This window comes from Pygoscelis adeliae, unplaced genomic scaffold, assembly GCF_000699105.1.
Source record: "Pygoscelis adeliae isolate BGI_AS28 unplaced genomic scaffold, ASM69910v1 Scaffold10, whole genome shotgun sequence".
Lineage (NCBI taxonomy): Eukaryota > Metazoa > Chordata > Aves > Sphenisciformes > Spheniscidae > Pygoscelis > Pygoscelis adeliae.
The window spans coordinates 9,889,119-9,911,420 of NW_008824053.1; the positions used below are offsets into that span (position 1 = coordinate 9,889,119).

The 22,302-nt window shown below is 37.0% G+C and overlaps 1 protein-coding gene across 1 annotated transcript in view; it reads right to left on the bottom strand.

Moving 5' to 3' along the window:
- FAM73A (family with sequence similarity 73, member A) overlaps positions 1-22,302 on the bottom strand; it is a 45,003-nt gene that overhangs the window by 11,837 nt on the left and 10,864 nt on the right. Inside the window, exon 7 of the mRNA XM_009333841.1 lies at positions 9,190-9,290. Within this exon, the coding sequence (XP_009332116.1) occupies positions 9,190-9,290 (101 nt within the window). The remainder of the gene's footprint in view (positions 1-9,189; positions 9,291-22,302) is intronic.

The following is a 22,302-nucleotide window of genomic DNA, read 5'->3' on the forward strand; positions in this document are numbered from 1 at the left end:
GCCTACTACTATCACCCGTCGCCTTTTCTTAGTGGTGCTGGTTGTTATACGGGGGGCAGATCGGGCTGCATTACTCAGCTTCAGCGCTTCTCCTGGTGTGACAGGACTTTCCCCTTCGGCCTGCAGAGCGGTGAAGCGGTTCTGCAAGGGCACCTCAGGCTTCGGGGGAAGTCTCTTCCTCCTGCTGGTCCTTGCCTTTGCAACCATCCGTTCTTCTGCATTATTGGCCCTCCCGCTCCCTTCTGCATGTGCTGGTGGGGGAGTTTTTGGCTGTTTGGCCATGGGTCTGCTGCAGACTGTGCTTGGAACCAGCTATCTAACTCCTCCTCTGCTTCCCTGATGTTACACAGCCTTCTCACCGCCTCCTGCAGCTCAGCCACCTGCTGCAGGAGGTCCTCCACCTGGGCACACCTTTTGCAGGCAGGTCTGCTGCCTGTCCCTACCCCCGTCCTGAGTAGGGGAAACAAACCTGTGCTTCTAGGCTATTAAAACAGAGCCTAGAAACATTTTTAAAAAATAATTCTCACAGTAATTGAACTATATAAAAATAGTTACCCTATATCTTAGAAAGATTAAAAAAATCAGATTAAAATATAACTTTATGTTAAACTTCCGTTAAAATTTTCAAATAAATATATGCTGAAAAGTTTTTCCTATCACTGAGGACATACAGGCAAGTGCTGGCATGAGACTTCATAAAGATATTAAGAAGAACGCTTCCAGTGTGTCTTCTCCACAGACTTTAGTCGAGCCAATTACAGCAACAACAGTTTGGCCACATAGGCTTGCCTGCTAAAGGGAAAAATATAAGCACGTGCCAATACCTATTTTTGTCCATGTAAACATTTAAGCACATGAATAAGTTACAGAGATTTCAGTAGACAGTTGGTGTTCTGACAAGCATCACACATTGTTAGATACTATGTGTTTGGTGGAACTTACACTGATGTTTTGAATCACTCATACCAGTATCCTTTTACTGCAAGCAAATACATACAATTCCTTCCATAAAATTGTTAGGTTCCATTTTAAATTGATTTGTTTGGGTAAAAAAAAAAAAAAAAAAATCTGTATTCCTATACAGATCTCTACAGAGTTCTCAAATTGAGACTCAAGTGACAAGACCGTAGTTAGGGAATAAGTGAAGGAATAAAAGTTTTAAGGTCAACAAAATGTTATAATTAAATGAGTAACGTACACTTTCAGAATTCATCTAGCTTGAAAGTATTGCCATTTTAAAAGTATGTATTTGTTTATCATTTGTTTTGCTTGGAAAAACAGAGTAGAATAAGCTGACTTCCTAAAAACGATTTATAGCTATTTTAGATTTTATTCCAATTTAACAATATTAATCATAGCACCAAATTGTGTTTCGGATTCACCAATTCAAAAAGCCCACCTGAAAATTTATGTTCTTATTAAACAAAGGAAGTCACACAGCTTTTAATTGAAAATATATAGGAAGGAATAATTTAACCAACTGGAAGAAACAGGAATATATTGATTTCTTTCAGATATAAGAAATCAATATACATACAGACACACACACATACACATATATATACACGTGTATACATAGTGTAATAGTTAGAACAGGTATAAACAAGAACAAGTGAAAAATCTTTACTCCAGAATTTGGTTTTCTACATTATGGTTAAGAAAGCATTAACTGTGGAATAATATATATATTTTTTCCAAAATAAAGACCAAAACAGTACACAAATAAGTATACTAATTTATTTCTTACCAGATCCAGCTATTACTGAAGCCATAAAACATTCCATTTACTTTATTTCATTTGCAAAGCATGAGAAGAAACAGGTTGTGAACACATACGCACTTTGTAAACAGCTGCCCCTCTCTTGGAAGTCATAATTTCTGTGGTAAAAGGGAACTTCAGGCAAATCACCTTCTTCAGATATTTAGGCAAACTGACTGACTGTGACTGAATTAGGACTCGTGATTTCTACAGTTAGACGCAGGTAATCTCCATCTGCTGCCAGCAGGCCTGAGATGATAACGTCTTTGGCACGTGAAGATGCCTGATCATAGCCTTTGTGGTTACAGATTAGCGTAGAATCTGATACCTGGGAGTTGGGTGAGGCCCTTGATTATATTCAGCTTTTTTTTTTTTTATATCTTCCTCTCATGCTAGCAGATGAAATAAAATAGCTGTGTTACTGTTGTAATGCGTATTATTGAGCTCAAATGAAGAAAGCAGTTAAACCAACCGGCTACTAAGCAGGAGAAAAAGGTATAACTATTCTTCTGCTGAGAAGATGTTTTTGATTACAGATTGAAGTTAGTCCCAACCAATAATATTTGGAAAGGGGGTGCAAATTCCTCTATCACTGACTGCTCTTGGCATGCAAAAAGAGGAGAGGAGAAAAAACAAAACACACTGAAAACCAGAAACTAAAATGACCTCTAAGTTTAACTAGAAAAGGTGATTTCCAGACAAGCTCTGAAGATGCATTGTAATGCTCCTGGAGCCATCGTGGATTTTCTTTTGATGCTTTCTAGTATTTAAAAATATATTTATATATAAATATTTTATATGTCAATATAAACTACATATATATGTAACATACAGTATTATATTTTAAACAGTCTTGCAAACATTCAGTAATGGCCATTCTTTTTGAGATGAAATAAGGTGAAACCTTGCCTATATAAACATTCTGGTTCAAAGTAAAAGTGGTTGAAGATGGTCCACGCACACATCCACATTTCTAACATAGCAGAGTTCAGCTATTAGAAGAACGGACAAATCATATACAAAGTTTAACAACATGCAGAGCATACAACATTTTCTAGATAAGAACTTCTCAAGCTGACATCAAAGGGAAAATTAACTCTGTCCTGTAAAAGTCTCCAAGGACTTGTTACCTTTGAGGAAAAAGGTGGAGAGAAAGGTTAGTTTTAAATGAGATGGTTCTCTAACTGCCTTATATGAATTGGCATGCATTCATGATATGTATTCAGGTACCTGCTTTTTAACCCCACTAGGTACCCCTATGCACCGCTTCACTTTCCTCAACAGTGGTTCAGTATTTATCAGAAGTTCGCAGAAAGCCCCAGCGTCTCACATCTTGTCATCACGGGTAAGTTGGACTCTTGAAAGCTCCTTGAGTCCTTTCTTGCCACTGTGTAGTTAACACTTCTTTGCACAGCCACTGCCATTTTGAAACTCTTAACACACCACTGAGAATGAAAAAGTGCGCAGCTACCAAAAGTTCTGGTAGTTTTGAGTAACACAGAGGCTTGTGATGAAGGACCTGACATGTCAGCCTCTAAATGTCTGCGATTTCCCCAGTGTCATGTGGGGTTACAAGAAGAACATGAAAATGCAGGCAAAGAAAAGATGAATCACCATATAGCAGCAACCTAATCTTGTAATGCTTTACTTCTATCCATTCAAGGCTCAAGAAAGACAGTAGTTGTTGGTGACCACTGCACAGGACATTTATGATGACCTGCAGTGGATACCTAACTTCATTACGCTGAAATAATATGTATATCTTCAAAATTCCAAAGCTTGTAGTGATAACTTGTGTCTCTACACGCAGTGCTGCAAAGCAGCCTCTGAAGATTACAACATGGATGGTTTTTGTTCAGATGCTGCTCAGTTTTCTCTGGACAGTTCAGCTTTAAGGCTACATCTGCTAGTAAAGAGATGCTGAAACAATTGTTGTAAAGCATCAAACCTGTGGAACTTGCAATAGTTTTTAAGCCTGGGATTCCCTGACTGCTCTGGTCTAATGAACAGACTCAGTACTCTTATTTGCCACCCACAAGTTGTTTCTTAAGAAATAGAAAAAATTCTCAGCTGTGCATCAAGGCCTTGTTGACTACCCAAAATAATCACCTACATGAATGTAACAAAAATAAACAATGCCAGACCTTTTAGGAATTCTTGCTTGCTCCCCCTAATAAAAAGATCAATTTACTGGCACAGTCAGCATTCCTCACATTCTGATAAACTATGCTTATCCTATATTAAAAAGGCTGATGATGATCTCTTTCTCTGGGTATCATTATCTTTTAAAAGATTTTTTTTTTTTTAAAAAACATAAGTAGCCACAGAATGAGTGTGAAACACGTTTGGGAGTTGGAAGATGCAATGGTGATTACTAACTAAAACATTCAAGAAGGTACTTTAATAAACTGAAATGATAAAGTGGTGCATTCTTCCTAATATCTGGAAGAAAACAGGACGGAAGTTCATGTATTTTCAGGAACTCCTTCTATACTTACTTGTATATATTACAAGACACTTGATACATTTTCTTTGAGGAAAACACACATTCAGAACATGATTTTATCTGAATTATTGCTACAACTTTATTAATATTAAGCATAATGAAGAATGTGAATTCACTATGTTGCGTGCATCAGTGGTAGTACTACTCCTTGCTGGGCAGAATAATCCTAGGCTATGTGCTGTGTCTGGTACACAGGCTTTTGCCTACATAATACCTACATGGAGGTATTATGGTACAAAAATTAGTTCAGTGCTAATATATGGGATTTGTTACAAATGTTACATATATTTCCTAAGAATTAAAAACTGTATAGTATGAGCAGTCAGCATACAGAACACACTGGCTATTAGATTAAACTCCTCCTTGTCCTAGAAGTGAAAACATTTAATATACTATGCAAATACCATACATAGCTAAGGTTTCTGTTAGGGGACAAGGATCAACTCCAGATTTTTTTATTTTATTATTATATTTAAAGCTTTTAGAGCACCATTTAATGACTTGTTGGCCTAAGTTTTCCTATTCATAGCCATATAGCAAGCAACCACAGTTGTACTTGGAGGGAATCAAAGGAATCTGGTTCCCGTCGACCACTCTTCATTGCCACATGGAAAACTTTTCCCCACAATGGAATCTTTTTAACTGGGGCTACATCTATTAGGATGCAGAAGAAAAATAATGGAAAATAAAAACAACACAAAACCCAACACAAATGAAGCATGAGGTTTGAGGAATTTGTTAGAAAGGACATCGGAATGGAAGGTATTTCTCAAAGTGGAACAGAACTTTTCTGTTGCCTACACCACCACCACCGACACTTACTGGGAGGTGGAAAGCTTCTGATGATGATATGAATACACAAGCTTTATTACTGGATATTGTGCTTCACTGGACACCATGAAATCTTTTGAGTTTGCCCAAAGTAGCAGGCAGTGGTTAGTGGCACTGCAGGTACAGATTCTTCAAAGAAGTAGTATTACTGTTAGCAGAATGAAAGACTTCAGGGATTAATTCTTTCCTCTCTTTCTCCACATGTTTTAAGACTATAAACATGAGGCACCTCCATACCTCATTAAAGTTGTTAGAATAGGGAGCTCCTTACAATTTGCTACCCAGGGCATGCTAGACTGCAGGACTGCTGTACATTTGTTTTTGAGGTAAGACAATAATCCATGTCAAATTGGACAGATGACATGAACATGGAGGAAGTGACCAGGATGAGAACAGTAAGGCCTGAGATCAGATTAGTGATTATGGTCACACTTCTGAACGCAGTCAGAACGCAGGAGGGCACGTCTCTGATTTTTGTGATGAAACAGGAAAAAAAACCCCAAACCAAACACCTCACTTATAAATGCTATAGGAATACACCTTACTATTACTTGCCAACATTATTCCCTCTGGTACTTCCTATTTCAGGAAAGGAATAAAACATCTGTCTGGAAACGAGGAAAAAGGTAATGCTACCTTTCAGTGACAGGGCTCTTTTTGAGCACTTTCTGAATCTAAAACTCAATTTCAGTCACTTTGAAGGTTTTGGTGCCATATACAAATCATTACAGGCATATGGAAGCTGGTGTTCTTTCCCTGTTATCAAAGCCTGCTCCTTCCTGCACTGTTTTAATAGATTTGAACTGAGAAAAAGACAACCTTAGTAAAGGAATCGCTGATAAAAAAAGAGCAGCTAAGGCTTTATTCACAAGTCTAAAGAATCTCCTAAGCTTTGGACTAAGTTAACATTTTAATAAAGAAAGCAAAGGTTATTTGATAATAGAACTACAGATGCAGTTCTAGTCAAGATATGAAAATAAGACATGATAAATGCATGTGCACTGACAACGGAGAGGCAGCAACGAAGCCCACTGTCAGGGAGAGCAGGAAAGAGCTTCTATTGGAAAGATGGAAAAGAAGCCAGGAAAGAGAGGGTGGAGACCTTTATCTGGTACACACACTGCTGTATGCTTGCCAAAGGTGGTAGCTATTTTGATAACACAGTTGGTGAAATAGCAAGAATATGAAAAGGATACTAACCCTCATAAACACAAGTTGATGGCAGATGGTCTCAAATGGGGAAGAAAATATCATTATTTATCACAGTATATAGTATCAATAACTTAATTAGGGCAAATAGTTGTTCTTACCATCCCCTTCTGCAGTGCTTCCGAGAGCCTACTTGTGTTTAGGAATGGAAATCTGTCTGGGCTCAGGGATGGCAAAATCATCTGTCTGTCTAAATCATCTTTACAAGGATTTGAGCATGTGTGTATTGTAGATGCCCAGACCGGCACAATTGAGAAGTCATCAAATGCACAATCCTCAGCATCCTCTTGATTATCAACCGTAGCCCAGATGAAGTTTCGGCATACCCTACTGCTATCCTGTAGAGCTCAGCAAACGGGCATGTGATTTAAACTCTGCCCACTGTCCCAGTTTTGTACAGTTCTTTTCTTGAAAGCCACCTTCCTATGTTTTGTCCTAGTATAACACAGCACAATATTCTTGTTGTCTCCTAAGCAGTATCCCTATCAATTTCCATCAAAACATCTATCTATGTCTTGTTTCAGGATTCCCTGTATCTTTGCTGTTCTCTCTCCTGAGGGCTGTGAACTAAATTTGACTTGACTGTGTGTCAGCACTGAAACACAGAGCTTCCAGTCTCTAAAACCAGAGTCACACAAAATACTTAGTCCTGCTCCTTGGGACACGATGCAATGTAGAAGGAAGATGAGTAACTGTCAAAATACAGCTTGTAGCATGATGAAAATGCTGCTAATTTGTAATTTCCCGGAAGGTGAAATTACTAATGATTCCAGTAGGGCAAAATCACACAGCAGTATACACACTTATATGAATTTCAGATTTAAAAACTTTGCTAAACATTTACATCAGCACACAGAGTTTAGGGTAGTTACTAAAATTGTAACTGCAATCAGGGAGCACAGGACGAAAGAAAAACTGCCTATTTGCCCATTAGCTGAGACAAATCCAAAGCTGGAAAAGCCTCAAACCTCTTCGCCTGAAACATTCCACTTTTTTTGCAAGTGAAAGAACAAGAAAATGAAAGAAGTAGATAAGCAAGAAGAAGCTACCTGACATCATCATGTCTAGAAAAAAAAAAAAAAATCCGTTATGTCGATTCTAATCCAGTTACATCAAAGTGATCACTGTTCTCTACTAATAGCTGAAATACACTGAGAAGTAGTTATTACTCCTTCTCATTGCCATAGTTATTTGCAGTACTAATTTAAAGCATTTTTTGCCCACAAAACTTTACATCAAGGTAACACTATATTTATAAGAGAAGACCAATTCACAGCTTGATTTTACCTGCACCACACAATGATGCCCCAGTAGCTACTACTAGAGAGCTAACTGGCCCTGTAGTTTCAGCCTAGCAGCTCATACTTAATCCAGAATTTTGATGGCGTTCTGGTTTGAACACCAAACTTCAAGTTGTTTATGGCTTTGTTAGTCTTCAGGACTCCTTCCGTCAGCTGAGAATTTTAATAGATTCTTCAATAAAATCTGAGAAAGGAGATCAGAGAGCTTGTTCTATTGGCAAAGGCTAGAACAGCCGGAAAGGAAGAGAAAATCTTCATAACTTTGCTCTGGAAGAAAGAGTTGACAGAAGTGGCTTTGAGGTATCAAAATGTGGAGAATATTTTCAGGATATGTAGACAATTCTGTTGCCAATTTTGACTCAAACATTTCTTCAGCAAATACTGACACAATTTAGCTTCAGGATAGGATGGCTATTCCACTGAGGTGATACATCCTGGTTGTTTTTTGTTTGTTTTTTTTAAGCCAAGCAACACAAATGAGCATAATGGATTGTTCCCATCTCCACACACTTACAAAAACACTAGGAAAGTTCATTAAAAAAAAAAAAAGACACAAAGTGTACAAACTATAATGGTTTACAGCTCCTCTCAAGAGCTGATAGAGTTGAAGCAAGCTTGAACTGTGGTCTTGCCCAAATTACAGGAAAGAGTAGCCAGTCTCTATAGACACAGTCTTAGTTAGGAATGAATGCTAGGCATACCATCACAACTTAATGTGAATTACTAAATCAAGGTAATTGTGTCATGGAAAAACAAACCATACAATAGACAGTCAAAAGATAATTGCGAAGAACGTACACAATTCTCTCTCTTTTTACAGCTGTCTGAGTTTAGTAGCTTAGTTGTCATGCATACACGATAGCAATATCTAACACAGTATGTATCTATTGAGACCAATTGCCTTTCCTGTAATTTGGAGAAGGGTGTTATTCAGGATCACTTCAGCTCCTGAGAGGCTATAAAAGGGAATATTCCTCATTCAAATAAGTGTGTCCCTGTATATGCCCTGTTATCCAAAGATTATTTCTTTATGTATCCTTTGTGGTCTTATCCAAGAAGATTAGGGAAAGTTAGATGAAGTATATTATACTGTGTATAGAACATACTAAAACAGGTAGCTGTCCATTTCTAATAATTTCCTCTCCAAAAAAACCCAACTCCAAAAATGACAAAGCCTTCTTCATACATATTTATATTATGGTAAGAGAATTGGGCGGGGGGGGGAAGAAACTAGAAAAATGCAATTCATGGTGAAACGAACTACTACAGCCTCAATTGATTGTGCTTCTTCACTCATGAAAATCTGATATATTATTCAAAAGCAACTTCTTTTTAGAAGGAGTTGGGGAAACATTCTGCCAGTGCACAAAAAAACCCCAAAAAACAACATAATAAGCAAATTGATCCCAACTTCATTACTTGAACTGCTAGGAAGCTGGTTACAACTAAGCAAAGAAAGCTGCTTTTTTTCCCCCCATAAGAGAAATACACTTTGCTTACAATAATTACAAAAAATTAAGATTCTTCTGTTCATTGTTCAAACTGATCAATGATTCTTTAAAGAAGCCATCTTTAAGTCTTACCTCAGCTGTGGAAACAAAGGAGTCCGTTGATGCAATGCTTAATGTATCTCGAAGGCAGAAATCATCCGTATTATCCTTTACAGTAATGTCTGTATTTTTATCTTTAAAATAAAAAAAACCCCAAAGCTGATTATTAGACTATCAGAAAATTCCATTTAAGTCTTGAAAGTGTGTTTCATGTATACTTTAATGTAGTACTTCATTTGGAAGGCAAAACATTGTACTACTATGACAGTAAATTCTCCTATGACCCACTAACATATATAAAGGTGACTGTATTTTTCTGTCTTTAAAGTGGACTTACAAACATCATCTGCAATGAAGAGAGAGAAGAAAAAATATTTCCCCAGGGGTTTTGCCTTTTCTTTGATAGACTTCTGAAGATCTCTCTATCTAAAGATATTACTTTGTTATATTGATCTAAATCATCTGTTAAGTTTTTAACTTGACTGTGTTATATAACGCTCAGTGTTTTAGTAACCAAGAAAAACTGTTCTAAATAAAAGCCATTAATAAAAAGCAGGTTTCAGCTTCACTTGAATTTGTTTAATTTTCTACTTCTCATGCCTTTTTTCACTTGCTGGTTCTTCAGGAGAGCAAGTGAAGTTTTTAATCTTCTCTGTATCCTCTTTCCCCAACAAGCTTTTCCACGGAAATAACACATCCAGAAGCATTTCCTGTAGCACTAGAATTCTTAATGCCTTTAAAATAACTGATATTTTATGCTTAAAATCATCTGCAATACAGTCTCTCTCAGTTTTCCTTTATTTTATTCTCAGATTTCAACTGTTGCACATATTACTAGCATACATGGTTTTGTTTTCACCGTACAGAAACACTTTCACAGAAGGATTAAATTCATAAGTCAGTAAGTCAGACTTTGGCTTGATGTGCCCCATACTACATTCTCAGTAGAGCACAGGCATTTATTTTGGGTTACTTTACCTTCAGACATTACACATGTGTTGCTAAAAGTCTGTTTTATTTCCAACGGTCAGCAGCAACCAGCTACCCAATGTCATCCAGATCTGTTGCTAAGGCAATACTTCATAAAAAACACTATTACATAGCAAAGGGGCCAAATGCCAATATACTGGAATGGTTTACTCATCAATTGAAATGCTACAAATCCACATAACAACTATTATTTCGTTGGTTGTTATGGTTTTATTAGTTACGGACTTGGAATGACAGCTCAAAAGTTGCACATAACAATAAATATCTGTCTTTGAGACTATTCACCGAGGGGAAAAAATTATTAAAAGTTTGGACAAAGATTTTACTAGATTGAGTTAGGCAGATTCCAACTTGTAATCACAACTTCACCGATATTCATATGAAAGTCTCTAATTTTTTTCAGATCATTCTTAATAGTTTGTTCCTTTTTCTGACCTCTTAAAACCGAGAGGAAAAGTACAGCAGCAGCCAAGTTGGTTGAGAAACAATCACATACTGGAATCTGAAGAGCTGGAACAGAAATCCAAACTGTGGTTTGTAAAGCATTTGCTTGAGGTCTGGTAAGAGCAGACAGGTAACATGATGTTTCCTTCTTATTTCTAGCTCATAATTTGCATTAATCCCTCTCTAACATTGCATTAAATGCTTTCCTAATATCACTTTTTCACATAAGCAGATGCTGAAACTGCAATAATACTGTTAAACATAGGGTAGGACAGGGATGTCTAAGCCCGATTGCAGATTTTTCCACTGAACCTGTCCTTTTGGGTAAGTTGTTTTCCAAAATAAATTTGCAATTAAAACAGAAGTTTCTACATCTCACAGTTAGAAAAGCCCTCTAGCACGCGATTGAAGTGCAATCCAAAGCTGATCCTCCCAGTCTGTAGGCAACATGCAACACTTACTTCATGAGAAATAAACAGCTATATTCATAAGTAGCAATGCAAATTACAAACTCCTATGAGAGTAAAGCGTGGGCCATACTGATAAAGACCTTACTGATGACTTTAATGAAGATGTTAAGGTAAGGACCCAACTCTTATGTACACACAGTGCAGCTGTCAAGTAGTCTCATATATCAACTTATTCACAATCTAAGAACATCTCCACCACTCTCATAGGGAAGTCCTAACTATACCATGGACTGAAGCCTCAAAGCCTTTGGATATTGTTATACGTGAGTTCATAGCTCAGTCACAACAACATATCCCCAAACTAACACTATAGTATTTAACACTGGGCTATGTGATTGATTACATATAAATGGGAATAATTCTATTTAACTAAAATGTATTCTCTCTATATATAAAAAAAAATCTGATGGAAATGAAGGAGCCACAGAGCTTCCAGCCCAGAATACCACAGAATCAGAGGTTCTTCTGTAGAGTTTGCATCCAGCCTGCTACAGATTACATGAAGCTCTAGAGCTAATAAGATTTTGAATACATCTGTATTTGCTGAAGAAGTCATAATTCTAAGTTTTCTAATATGGGCCTAAAACTGTCACCTAGCCAGTATGTTTTTAACATGTTAGTTGAATATGGAATATCTGTGTTTTCACTCAAAGAAAATTCTCACTACTACAAAAAAAGGCACAAAATTTGCATGTTATGAAAAAAAAATTGATTAAAAAAAGGTTGGTAGTGCTGACTGAAACAATACCTTTGGCAAGTGACACGTGCATACAAAGCACAGCCTCCCCAAAGAAAACAAAACAGCCCTGTCAGCTATTTCTGACTTTCTGGCCACCACCACCCTAATACCCTAAAATACCCTTAGCCAAGCAGGTGCTTATCAATACCTACACTGTGCAGAGAGCACACTCTTATGAAAACGTTAGGGTGAAAATTAAGTTACAGCCAGAGTACATTCCATGCAAGTACCAGGAGAACATTCTTAGACACAAGAACATGGAAAAAAAAGAGACAGCAGCACAATGAGACTCCTGGAATGAACAGCTGCAAGAGGAACCCACCCACCAGTGGCTGCAACTGCTCGTAGTCATCCCTAGTTCTTATGTAGTCTAATACCTTCAGGAAAGGAATACTAGTGAGTATGTGAGCTTCAAATATACTTTACTTATCTGAGAAGCCAGGAAGTTATTTGGGGTTCATTTATATTTGTAAAGAGGATGAAGCAGAGTTTCAGACATGATACTGACAACAGTAATTGCCATAAAGACTCTTGGTTGTAGCGCCTTAAAATGCATACATGGTTCTACAGTTAGATTAAGGGTATTAAAAAATACTAAGAATATGGAGTATTGCCAAAGCTTGTGAAATTAATCCTAGCTTTATAAGATTTTGCAAACAACTATATAAGCAGGCTAAAAAAACCCAAACCAGAACAAAGCTACTTTCACATCTATTCACGGAGTACTAATCTAGAATATTTATTTGTCTTTGCTCTGGTAGGTTCGTGTGGTAGGACAGACCACAAAACTAACCCTCTAAACTCTCAGAGAAAAATCTGACCTTAGAGTCGGAACTGCACACAAATTAACTTTTTAGCATTCAATTGGGAAGTATTCACCTTCACATAATGTTTTAAAATCCTGAAAACTGTTTATATGTTATGTTCCCTCCAACCCTGAATGAAACATGGCATGAGTTCGCAAGTGAGTGGCACTCACATGCAGCAGTTAAAGGAAAGCAGTTACCCCCTGGCAAAGAACCCACTGGGAGTTAAAGAATTTAGTTCTCAATGCCACCGTTAAAGCCATGGTTCCCTATTCTCCCCAGCCCTCCCACTTCAGTGGAACGTCAGTGCAGTTATGCATCACAAGCAGGAAAACAGGATGAGAAAGGAGAGACTTGATAGACTCTGAAGGGGAGAAAACCTTGCAAAGGAATCCACTTATGAAAAGTCAGGGTACCCCAAGAGCAGCAGGATCCCAGTACTCTGCCAGGCTACCACCCAGTCAGCCACTGTGTTGTGTGCTAGTCAGGCCCCTTAGATGTGTGGCTTCATGCCTAGACAGAGGAATTACAACAATCGAGTTCAGAGAGCACAGAAGCATGAACTACTACCTAATTCAGTTTCAAGAGAATGTGTCACTGTCTTCTAGCTAGTCACAAGCGGCACAGTGGTTTGTCACCACTGTTGCTGAAGCATCCAAAAGCAGCTTTATTTATGTTTATAAATAGTCATGACTCAGAGTGTTGACCGAATATTCATTAAAAAAATCAGTCCTACCAAGTAGCTACTAATGTATTCCATGAAGTCTTACACAATGCACCTAGAAAGCACTGTATTTTACTTTATGTCGTATTTATAAAAAGAAAACAATCCAAATCTTCAGACGGCAGCTTCTGATGACTGGGTCGTATAGCAACAGATTAAAAAAGGCAAGCCAAGAATGAAGCAGGGTGCCCACACAGACCATTCTGGATTTAACAGTTATTGTTAAATTATGTGTTTACATTCTCCAGTAACACAAACATCTGGGTTCAAGAAAGTGCCTATAGCTGGAGGCATCTCACCTCGCTGTGTATAAACAAAGCTGTTATTGACTTCAGCCTAAAAATATATTTCAGGTCAGGGTCTTTTAAAAATAACTAACCAAATCTTGTACTCTACCAGTACATCAGCATGTACCATGAGTTAAACGTGTCTCATGGTTCTTTGTTGGGACCGCTCTGATGAAAACTGAAGTGACAGATTCCTTTAAAAAAAACCAAACGCTCCTCCCACCCCCACCAAACCCACAAAAAGACACTCCAGTACTGTACGATCATCCAGCCTGGCTGTCAGTATGTGCGCACACCTCCAGTAGGCCCCCGTTGTGAACACACAGCTTGTGCTCACCAGCATTTGACAAGGAACTCGGCAACCAAAGCAGTGGTCTAATGGAAAGGAACAACTGGGGAAAACGGAATATGGGACAACATCAAGTACTTAGTATTTGCAATTTCACCTTCCTCCTAGTACTTACAGACCTTTTTCAAGGTAAGCTTCGGCTGAGCTAACTGCTGAGCCTTCAAATTACATCTTTAACAAATACCTTAGCAGTTTTCATGCAGAGAATAATCTTCTGGTTTTGTGCAAACAGAAGGCCAAATTTTACTTCCTCAGTAAAAGTTGACTCAACAGAGCTTTCGTAATTGTTTCCAAGTACAGTTGTAATCTTCAAGATCCACATAAAAGCCTTCCACTACAATACTCTCAACACAGGTATAAAAAGGCCCATTTTCCAAGACACTGGATGCTCACCTAATTGTCATTCTGCAAAACACAAGATGTTCTTCATTCACAGCGTTCTGTATTTATTACTTTGATGTTATTCTTAAGACAAAAGGAGTCCAGCTGATTAAAAGCTGAATTAAAAGCATGTGTACAGATGACAGTAACAGATTCTTCATGCTTAAATATAAATAAGTAGAGAATGCATATAAAAACTGAATAGTACAATCCATTAAGTTTACATACAAAAGCAATAAAATCCACCTGAAAACTGAGAGGTACTGATTTGCAATATTTGTCATCTGGAAAAAGATGCAACTTGCCTAAAATAACCTTATAATCTTCAAGAGATTTTCCACATACTTTGGAAAGAAGTAATAGCAATTTCTGGGATGTTTATCATAATCTGGTTATTTTCAGACCTTCAGGATACTGACTTTGTCCATGAAGTTATATTATCTGCTGAGCACCACATGTTTGATGATGTATAAAACAAAACAACATGGCTACTGCTCTTATATTCTAAAACAGTAAAATCAAGCACCTTGAATGCTCTCATCTAGCAAAGCTAAAGACAGCACAAAATGCTTGTGCGTAAGTAATCATTTTAGTCTCTCCAAGTAAAAATCAAATATACCTAAGAAAGGAGTTTAAGTATAATTTATTTCCTGTAATCCATAGACACAGGTACACTAAATAACTCAACAGTATTAGGAAATACTATATAGCTTTGATATTCTGGAATGGTGATAAATCAAATTATTATTTCAAGATTTAAATCTGCTAAACAATTCTTCCATGAATTTGATAACTGAATTGGGATATTTTCTGATAGTTGCAATTTTTTTTTTTTAAGCAAAGAAATTATCAAAAGGCTAGAAATGTCATTTTGTTATAGAGAATGTGACCTGTGAAAGCTGTCCCTGAATCATCGTGGAATGCTTTATTGTAAAACCAAAATCTCAAAATGGAAAGACCTCACCATGAGGAACTCTGCAATTCAAATCTCAAGGAAGAGGTAGACACGTGCTGCTAGATTGCCGAAATCTAAATTTTAAGAAAATAAAGCAGTATCTAATGCGTGTTTTATAACCTGAACTAACACATCATATGTGCTGACAGCTGGGAAATCAGCTTAGTAAACACAAAATAAATGTATGCATATGTTCACTTCTCTGATTTACTGCTCTGACTCTCTGCTTGACATAGACATATGATCCTGAAACAGATTTGAGATGTATATCCTCTGTAAACTACGTGTCACTTTTAGGTCTCTCTCCCTGTCATACAGCCTTTTGTTTCTTTGAAAATGTAAACTTATTCATAACTGCAGATTATAAGGTTCTACATTTACATAGGGTTACAATCTTCTGCAACTTCTTTTCTTTACCCTAAAGCTAAAAATCAGTGGATCTTCCCTGATTTTAAGGTTTAAATCCCTATCTTTTACAGAAGAATTTGATTTCTGACCACCCTCCTGTTTTCAAGTCTAATAGTTTAGGTAACAGTTTCTGTACTTGTGCTTGATTTGAGAGGAGATCTGGCAATCAAGTTTGCTCGCTAAGCTCGCTTGTCTGTTCTGGACAGAGTCTATTTAGATGGATGTGCAACACAAAGTTGTCACTGTTTCCTCTTCATAGGGGTACTCCATTCTCCTGTACTTCAGAAAGCATCACATCTATTTTGTCCACAGCAAAGTCTAGTTTGAATTCCAGTGCTGCTTATTTTCAAAAGTAGGCTGTCCACTGGGGATTTATAGCACAGCACTCTGAAGACTGCCAGATACCTTAGTCATCAGATTTGAACGTCACTGCCTTTTCTTAGTTCTTCACATCCTAAAAACAAGCACAACCTACTGCTATTTTTGCACAGACACTTTCTAGTGACAATGGAATGGTCTGTTAAACCACATTCAGCGTGATAGTATGTTAACTCATTGTGATGCAGAGCACATTCAAAATGCAGTGTCATATTTACAGGAGAAGGAAGTACAAAGTTAACTTTGAGGCTTACTCATCTAGCATTATCTCCTTTAATACCTTTCCTATGCCAGAGGCCTCCATAAGCAGGGTAGGTAGAAAAGTCTTCTCACCAGACTTGAGAGAGAAGTCTCAAAAGTAAGTGAAATCATCCCTTTGGCCTCAGTTCTACTACACCTGTGTAAATCTATTGAAATCAGTGGGTACTTAAAGCAAGATGTTTACACAAGTGTATTACTAGCAGTATCCCTTGCTTCTTTCCAAGGCAGTTCACTGCCACCTTCATGGCTTTCCCACCATGCATCTCTTCATAGAAGAGCAGATAGTAGCGCACACAGTGATGAAAAAGGACAAGAATAACCAGCAACCGTTGCTCAGCTCCTGAAACTCGTTGCTTTATAAAGTTTCCTAACTTGTTATATAAAAAAAGGAAAGAGTAAACAATTTGGTATGCTAGCATATAGACTATTTTGCTGGACACAGACAAGGGTATGCGACCATCCAAGATGTTCTCTTCAAAGTAAGACTTTAAACACAAGATTGATGGAAAGGTTTTTCTTTAGCCAGTGTATTATGCTTCAGGGATGTTGACATTTCAAAGCAAGTGAGACAGACTGACAAAAGGAACCCACATATTCATTTGTTCTTCCATTAAAAGAAAAATATACTGTCTAGCACTTGCTAATTCCACTTACGTGTATGAAGACAGTATCAGAAATGAAAGATTAATACTTTTCTATCCCCGGAATTAATACAAAGATAGAAAGACAGAACCAACTATGTAACTGGCGATCCTCAGTGAAATAAACATCAAAAGATGCAAATATATACATTCGATTTGGACTATCATTTGGATTCTGTATTCAGAATGGAGACTCTAGCATATTTGACACAGGCAAACTCTGCAGGGACAGTATAATAATCCTAGTCTTCACTTGAATTTCAGGGCAGAACCATCTTACAGAATTCTGCAGACTCCAGTGAAATTGCTCAGGAATGCGACTGGCTTCTGCAAACCCAGCTGCACACAGCATACAGTTTAAGAACCTAAATTAGCAAGACACATGCTTAACTTTAAACAATAAGACTTAAAGAATATCTTAAGTACCCTACTGATTGGGGCCTGCTTGCATTCCACTTGCCCCTGAGAGTAGGAAAAAATGAGATAAGAATCCTTAAAAAGTTGTACTGAATGAAGAGTTCTTCCTCTGGACCTTTAGCTTACTAAACAACACCAGTTACCAAACTTAAACTAAAAAAACAAATTAATAACACTATAAGGTTGCTAAATGCATTAGTAACAACATATTAATACTTGAATTACAATTAAGTAATGATTGGTGCAACCTGACCCTGGAAGATAGCTTGCCACTGATTAGCAGCTACTCAAACAGATGTAGTTAAAGCTGCTATCTAGTCAATATATTAGTTATCTGTGGTAAATTAAATAAAGCAAAGCTTGAATATATAAAGAATGTACATAGTTTAGGCTATCTGGAAATACATATATGTTTACCTTTAAATACTTGCAGCATATCTGCCTGTAGAACAAGGGCAGCTTTAAATAGCAGTAGAGAGAATAAAGCCTGGTGTGATCGACATGTGCTCTTGAATCAGCTACACTACAGCACTTTGCTATAAACAGGATTATTAGGTAAGGTGGGACATAGTGACAGACCAGATATCCCACAAAGAATTAGAGAATTGACAGTGATTTATTAAAAAAAAAAAGTTTAGCTTGAGCCATCAAAAGGGAAATAAAACACATCTCAAATCCAGTTAATTTTTGTAACAGTTTTAGTAATTAACTGCATAAATACATGCATGAGAGAAAAATTACACACAAATAATAAATTTTACTCCCTCTGTTGTTATTGTTCACAGAACCTTTTCCTATAGCTTTCCACAAAAATAGATTTACTCCCACTTATAGGTTCAACTTTGAAGCGTTTCAAGCTGAAACAAAAGTTTAAGATTGTAAGATATAAAAAGGCCTTTAGGAATGAGAATGCTTACACAAGCTAGTTGAGCCTCCCAGCTATAGGGTAAACAATTAAAAAAACCCCCACAAACTATATGCCTGGTAAATAAATGTATTGCTGTAGCGATGGGGTATGGCTAGTGCTAAATAACAAACCCAGTAAACAGCAATCGTTGAAGACTGTGCTATGTGGATACGCTACAACCATTTATGCCAGGCCTTTGACTTAAATGGCAGCAAGATTTAAACATAGTAGACACATCAGTTAAGAAAAGTTGTTAGCTTTTGCACGTGTGCACACAGACACAATGTTTTCATTTTAAGCCCTTGAAAATAAATTGCAGACAGAAGTTTATCTATTTTAGTCCTAACTGAACTATGAATTAATAAAGGAACTATAGTGCAGAGAGCTACATTTGCGGGTTTTACACGATTCTGTCAATATTCCATTTTGATATTGTGCTCAAAAGCAATGAGAAAAGCTCAAAATGTTGTTTCTACATTTTCAAGATTAAGCTACCAAGCTAAGAGAGCTGATTACCTTTGAAGTCTTTTCAAACTCTAAACTATCACTGTCTCTCTCTCTCCCCCACCCCATCCTGGCTCTCCTTCCTTCATTTTGCCCAAGAATGTTTCAGACAAGCCTCTTTAAAAATAGACTTTAATGCAAGAATAAATTGTTTTAGTAGAAGTTCTGAAACAGGAATTAGCCCTATGGGCCAAAACATGTTCTTGATCATCAGTTTATATAACCTCACACTGCGATACTCCAGCCAGAAAAATAAACACTTATCCCGCCCTCACTGCTTGCCATCTGTCTGGTATGATTTTTCCTGCCTCTGGAACATTTATACTCACAATGTGTATAAACACATAGGAGTTAAGTGTATATACATCCTTTTTAGTAAGAAAAAGAATTTGTAAACTATAACTTGTTAAGAATATACCACAAGAACATGTGAGAGGGTTAAAAAAAAAAAAAACCAAACCAAAGTAACTTTCTGCCTTTGGAAGGCTGTTTCCACTTATTCCATACACCACTTTTGAAAAGTGTTCAAAATGAAGGCAAGTGGTTATTAAATCAAGCCCTGATGTGTGGGGAAAATGATCACTTTTCTTTACACAAAAAAGGTAAATACGTGTACTTTTTTAAAAGGTTTAAAAAAGAAATGGAGATGCTATTGACTAAAACTAAGCACTAGAATGGCCAACAAAAGATGCAAGAGGAACGCTCAAAAAATATGCCTTTAAAGTAGTGTTAGTCATGTGTGTTTGCTGTTGTGGAGTAAGTGATAAACACACAGATAATACAGCATGCATCAACTAGTCCTACTTGAATAATATTGTGGGACACTAACTGCATAAACTGCTGTACAAGTGTTCCTTACTCATGTAAGGAGCTGAAACACCTTCATTGTATTTCCCCCTTTTAATCAGGGATTTAAAATTGACGGGCAGAGAAGAAAGGAAAAAGAGGGAGCAAGTAATTAGAGTTTGCCCGGGTAACTATGTGGAACCGGCAAGCTCATGCTTAAGAAGAGGTCTGGGAAAAGAGACGATTGCAGCTGCTCACATGTTGTAAGGAATGAGCAGAAACAGTTGAGAAATAGCAGACGGATTCTGTGTCAGGAGGACTGATCAGGGAACCACAGGAACAGCTAACTGAACCAAGTTTGGGAAATTAAATCAGGTAGGTGGATTGTGGCTCAATTATGAGCAGCCTTTAGAGCTAAAAGGAGGAATAGCTTGTATTTCATTTGAAGAGAAGCTCCTGAGGGAGAGAGACAGCTTAAGGGAAAGGAATAATCTGGTCAGAAAAAACAAGCAAAGGTGATTTTTATAAACAACAGCTGAGTCCATGTCAGAGAAGCAAGTTTTAAATGGACAAGGCAAGACACGAGAACACAGCAGGAGTCAAGAAGTGAGAGAGACAAGGGCTTAAACAGGAGTTTTGGTGTGGACAGAAAGAAGACAGGTTTCAGAGATGCCGTTTAAGGAAAAGCAACAAGGTGTATAAATAGCCTGCACAGCTGGATCTAAGAGCAAAGCTGTTGGGCAAATGGTAACGAGGCTCCCCAAAAATCAGAAACAGACTCTTTCTGATCTCATTGGAAGTGTTTTCAGAAATTTCTATCCATATCACCCCCCAGCTAACATACAGTAAGTGACCTTGAGTTCTCCAACGCTGGTTCAGTGTACAGTAAAATAGATTATCTTGAGCCACTGCTGAAAAGACTTCAGCTAACCCATTTTACTATGCAATGAAATGGCATCTAAGCTTCAGCTTTTAAGAGAAACACAAACATACCCTCCAGGTTATCAAATACCGACATAAAGATACACATTATCAAATACTGATCTTTTTCAGTACCAGTAACTTCACTGCACCTCCATGCACAGCTATTTTGCATTTTTAGTATAGTATTACCAAAATTAAGAGCACCTCTGAGAAAGCCAAGCATTATAATCTTTTCATAGACACAACATTTCCAGAAATATTTTTGTTTACAGTCTTAAGTTGAACTTTTAACTACCAATGTTACTCCACTATTCAACATTCTGTGCTTAGGTGCTTTCTGGTAAAGAATTTTGCTGAAGATGATTTAGAAAGAAGGCATTATGAATATTGAACAAATATGCCTTTAAAGGAAAGTCTTAAACATTATTGATAGCAGAAGACATACTATCCAATTCAAACATCTGCCCTTTGAGTATCTATTGTGAGCCAGAAATAAGGAGTTGCAGCAATAAGTTGCAATACAAGAGACCTCACAGTAAAACGCAGTAAGCTTCAGCAGTCACTGAACTTCCACACACTGTAATAGCTAAATTATGTTCAAAATAGGCATTCATTTTTTTAAAAATAGGATTGTAATAACTTTTCTGGCTTTCAGAATAAAATAACTTTTCAGAATAAAATAACTTTCTAAGCTTTTCAGACTTAGTAGTATTGTTTTCTTTCCTTTATAAGAGCATTTTGTGGGATGAATATACTTCCACACTTAAAAAAGAAAAAGCTGTTTTGTTTTGATTTCAATTCTGTTTCTGCCACTAGAAAAAGGCTTTGTCCTTCTCCAAGAAATGAAGAGATCACTTAGTGTAAATTTATCTTCAAGGAACACAAAGCAAGCAAATTTTTCAAGCTATCATAAAAAGTTACGCTGTTTCAAAATTATTTTATAGTATGTACCACTAGAGCACACCTATGTGAATTATTACAAATTGCTCACCTCCTCATTGGAGCCTGAGAATTAGAAACATTTCTTGTGCATAACCAAATAAAACATAATACTCTCAAACTAAATTTTTTCCATTAACATTTCAGAGGCAGGAAGGAAAATACAAGCCCTAGATATTCATTCATGGACAGTAAAACATTATAGAAGCCTGTGTTAATAAAATATATAAAAATGAGCTTTCAACAGCTTCATTGATTATGCAAAGCTTTTTTTGTTTGTTTTAAGGGCAGCTGGAGAAAAGGTTTCTAATATGTAAATATGTTCTCCAAAGAGTTTTGTCACTAGGTTAAAGGCTGTGCTCATTCTCTCCAAAATGCCAGGCATATCTTTGAGTGTGAGAAGAAAATTAAAAAAAGAAACAGACAAACCTTCCAACAAAACCACCCAACAACACAGACCTTTTTGAGAGATCTTCTACTGCAGTAGCTCAAACAATTCATTTGTTTTAAATTGTATAATTAGTATAAAATAAAAAGTAAATATTTTAAAAATAAAAATGTAATCAATGTATAGGTTTTAATATTATTACCAAAAAGTTTAAGGGCCAGTGTACACAAGTCACCATTAGTTTGAGTGCCAGCATTCCTTTTTACAGTAGAAATCAAAATAATAATATGAAGTATTAGGAATTCAGTACTGACAAGGAGCCCTACAATTTGAGAATTTTCCCCTCTGACCTGCAATTCTGCTTGTAAGTAAAGCTATTGTTTCTCTCCTAACTCTTTGCATTCCTCCCGAGTTAGCTCGACTAACATTTCAGTCTGCTACAAAAGAA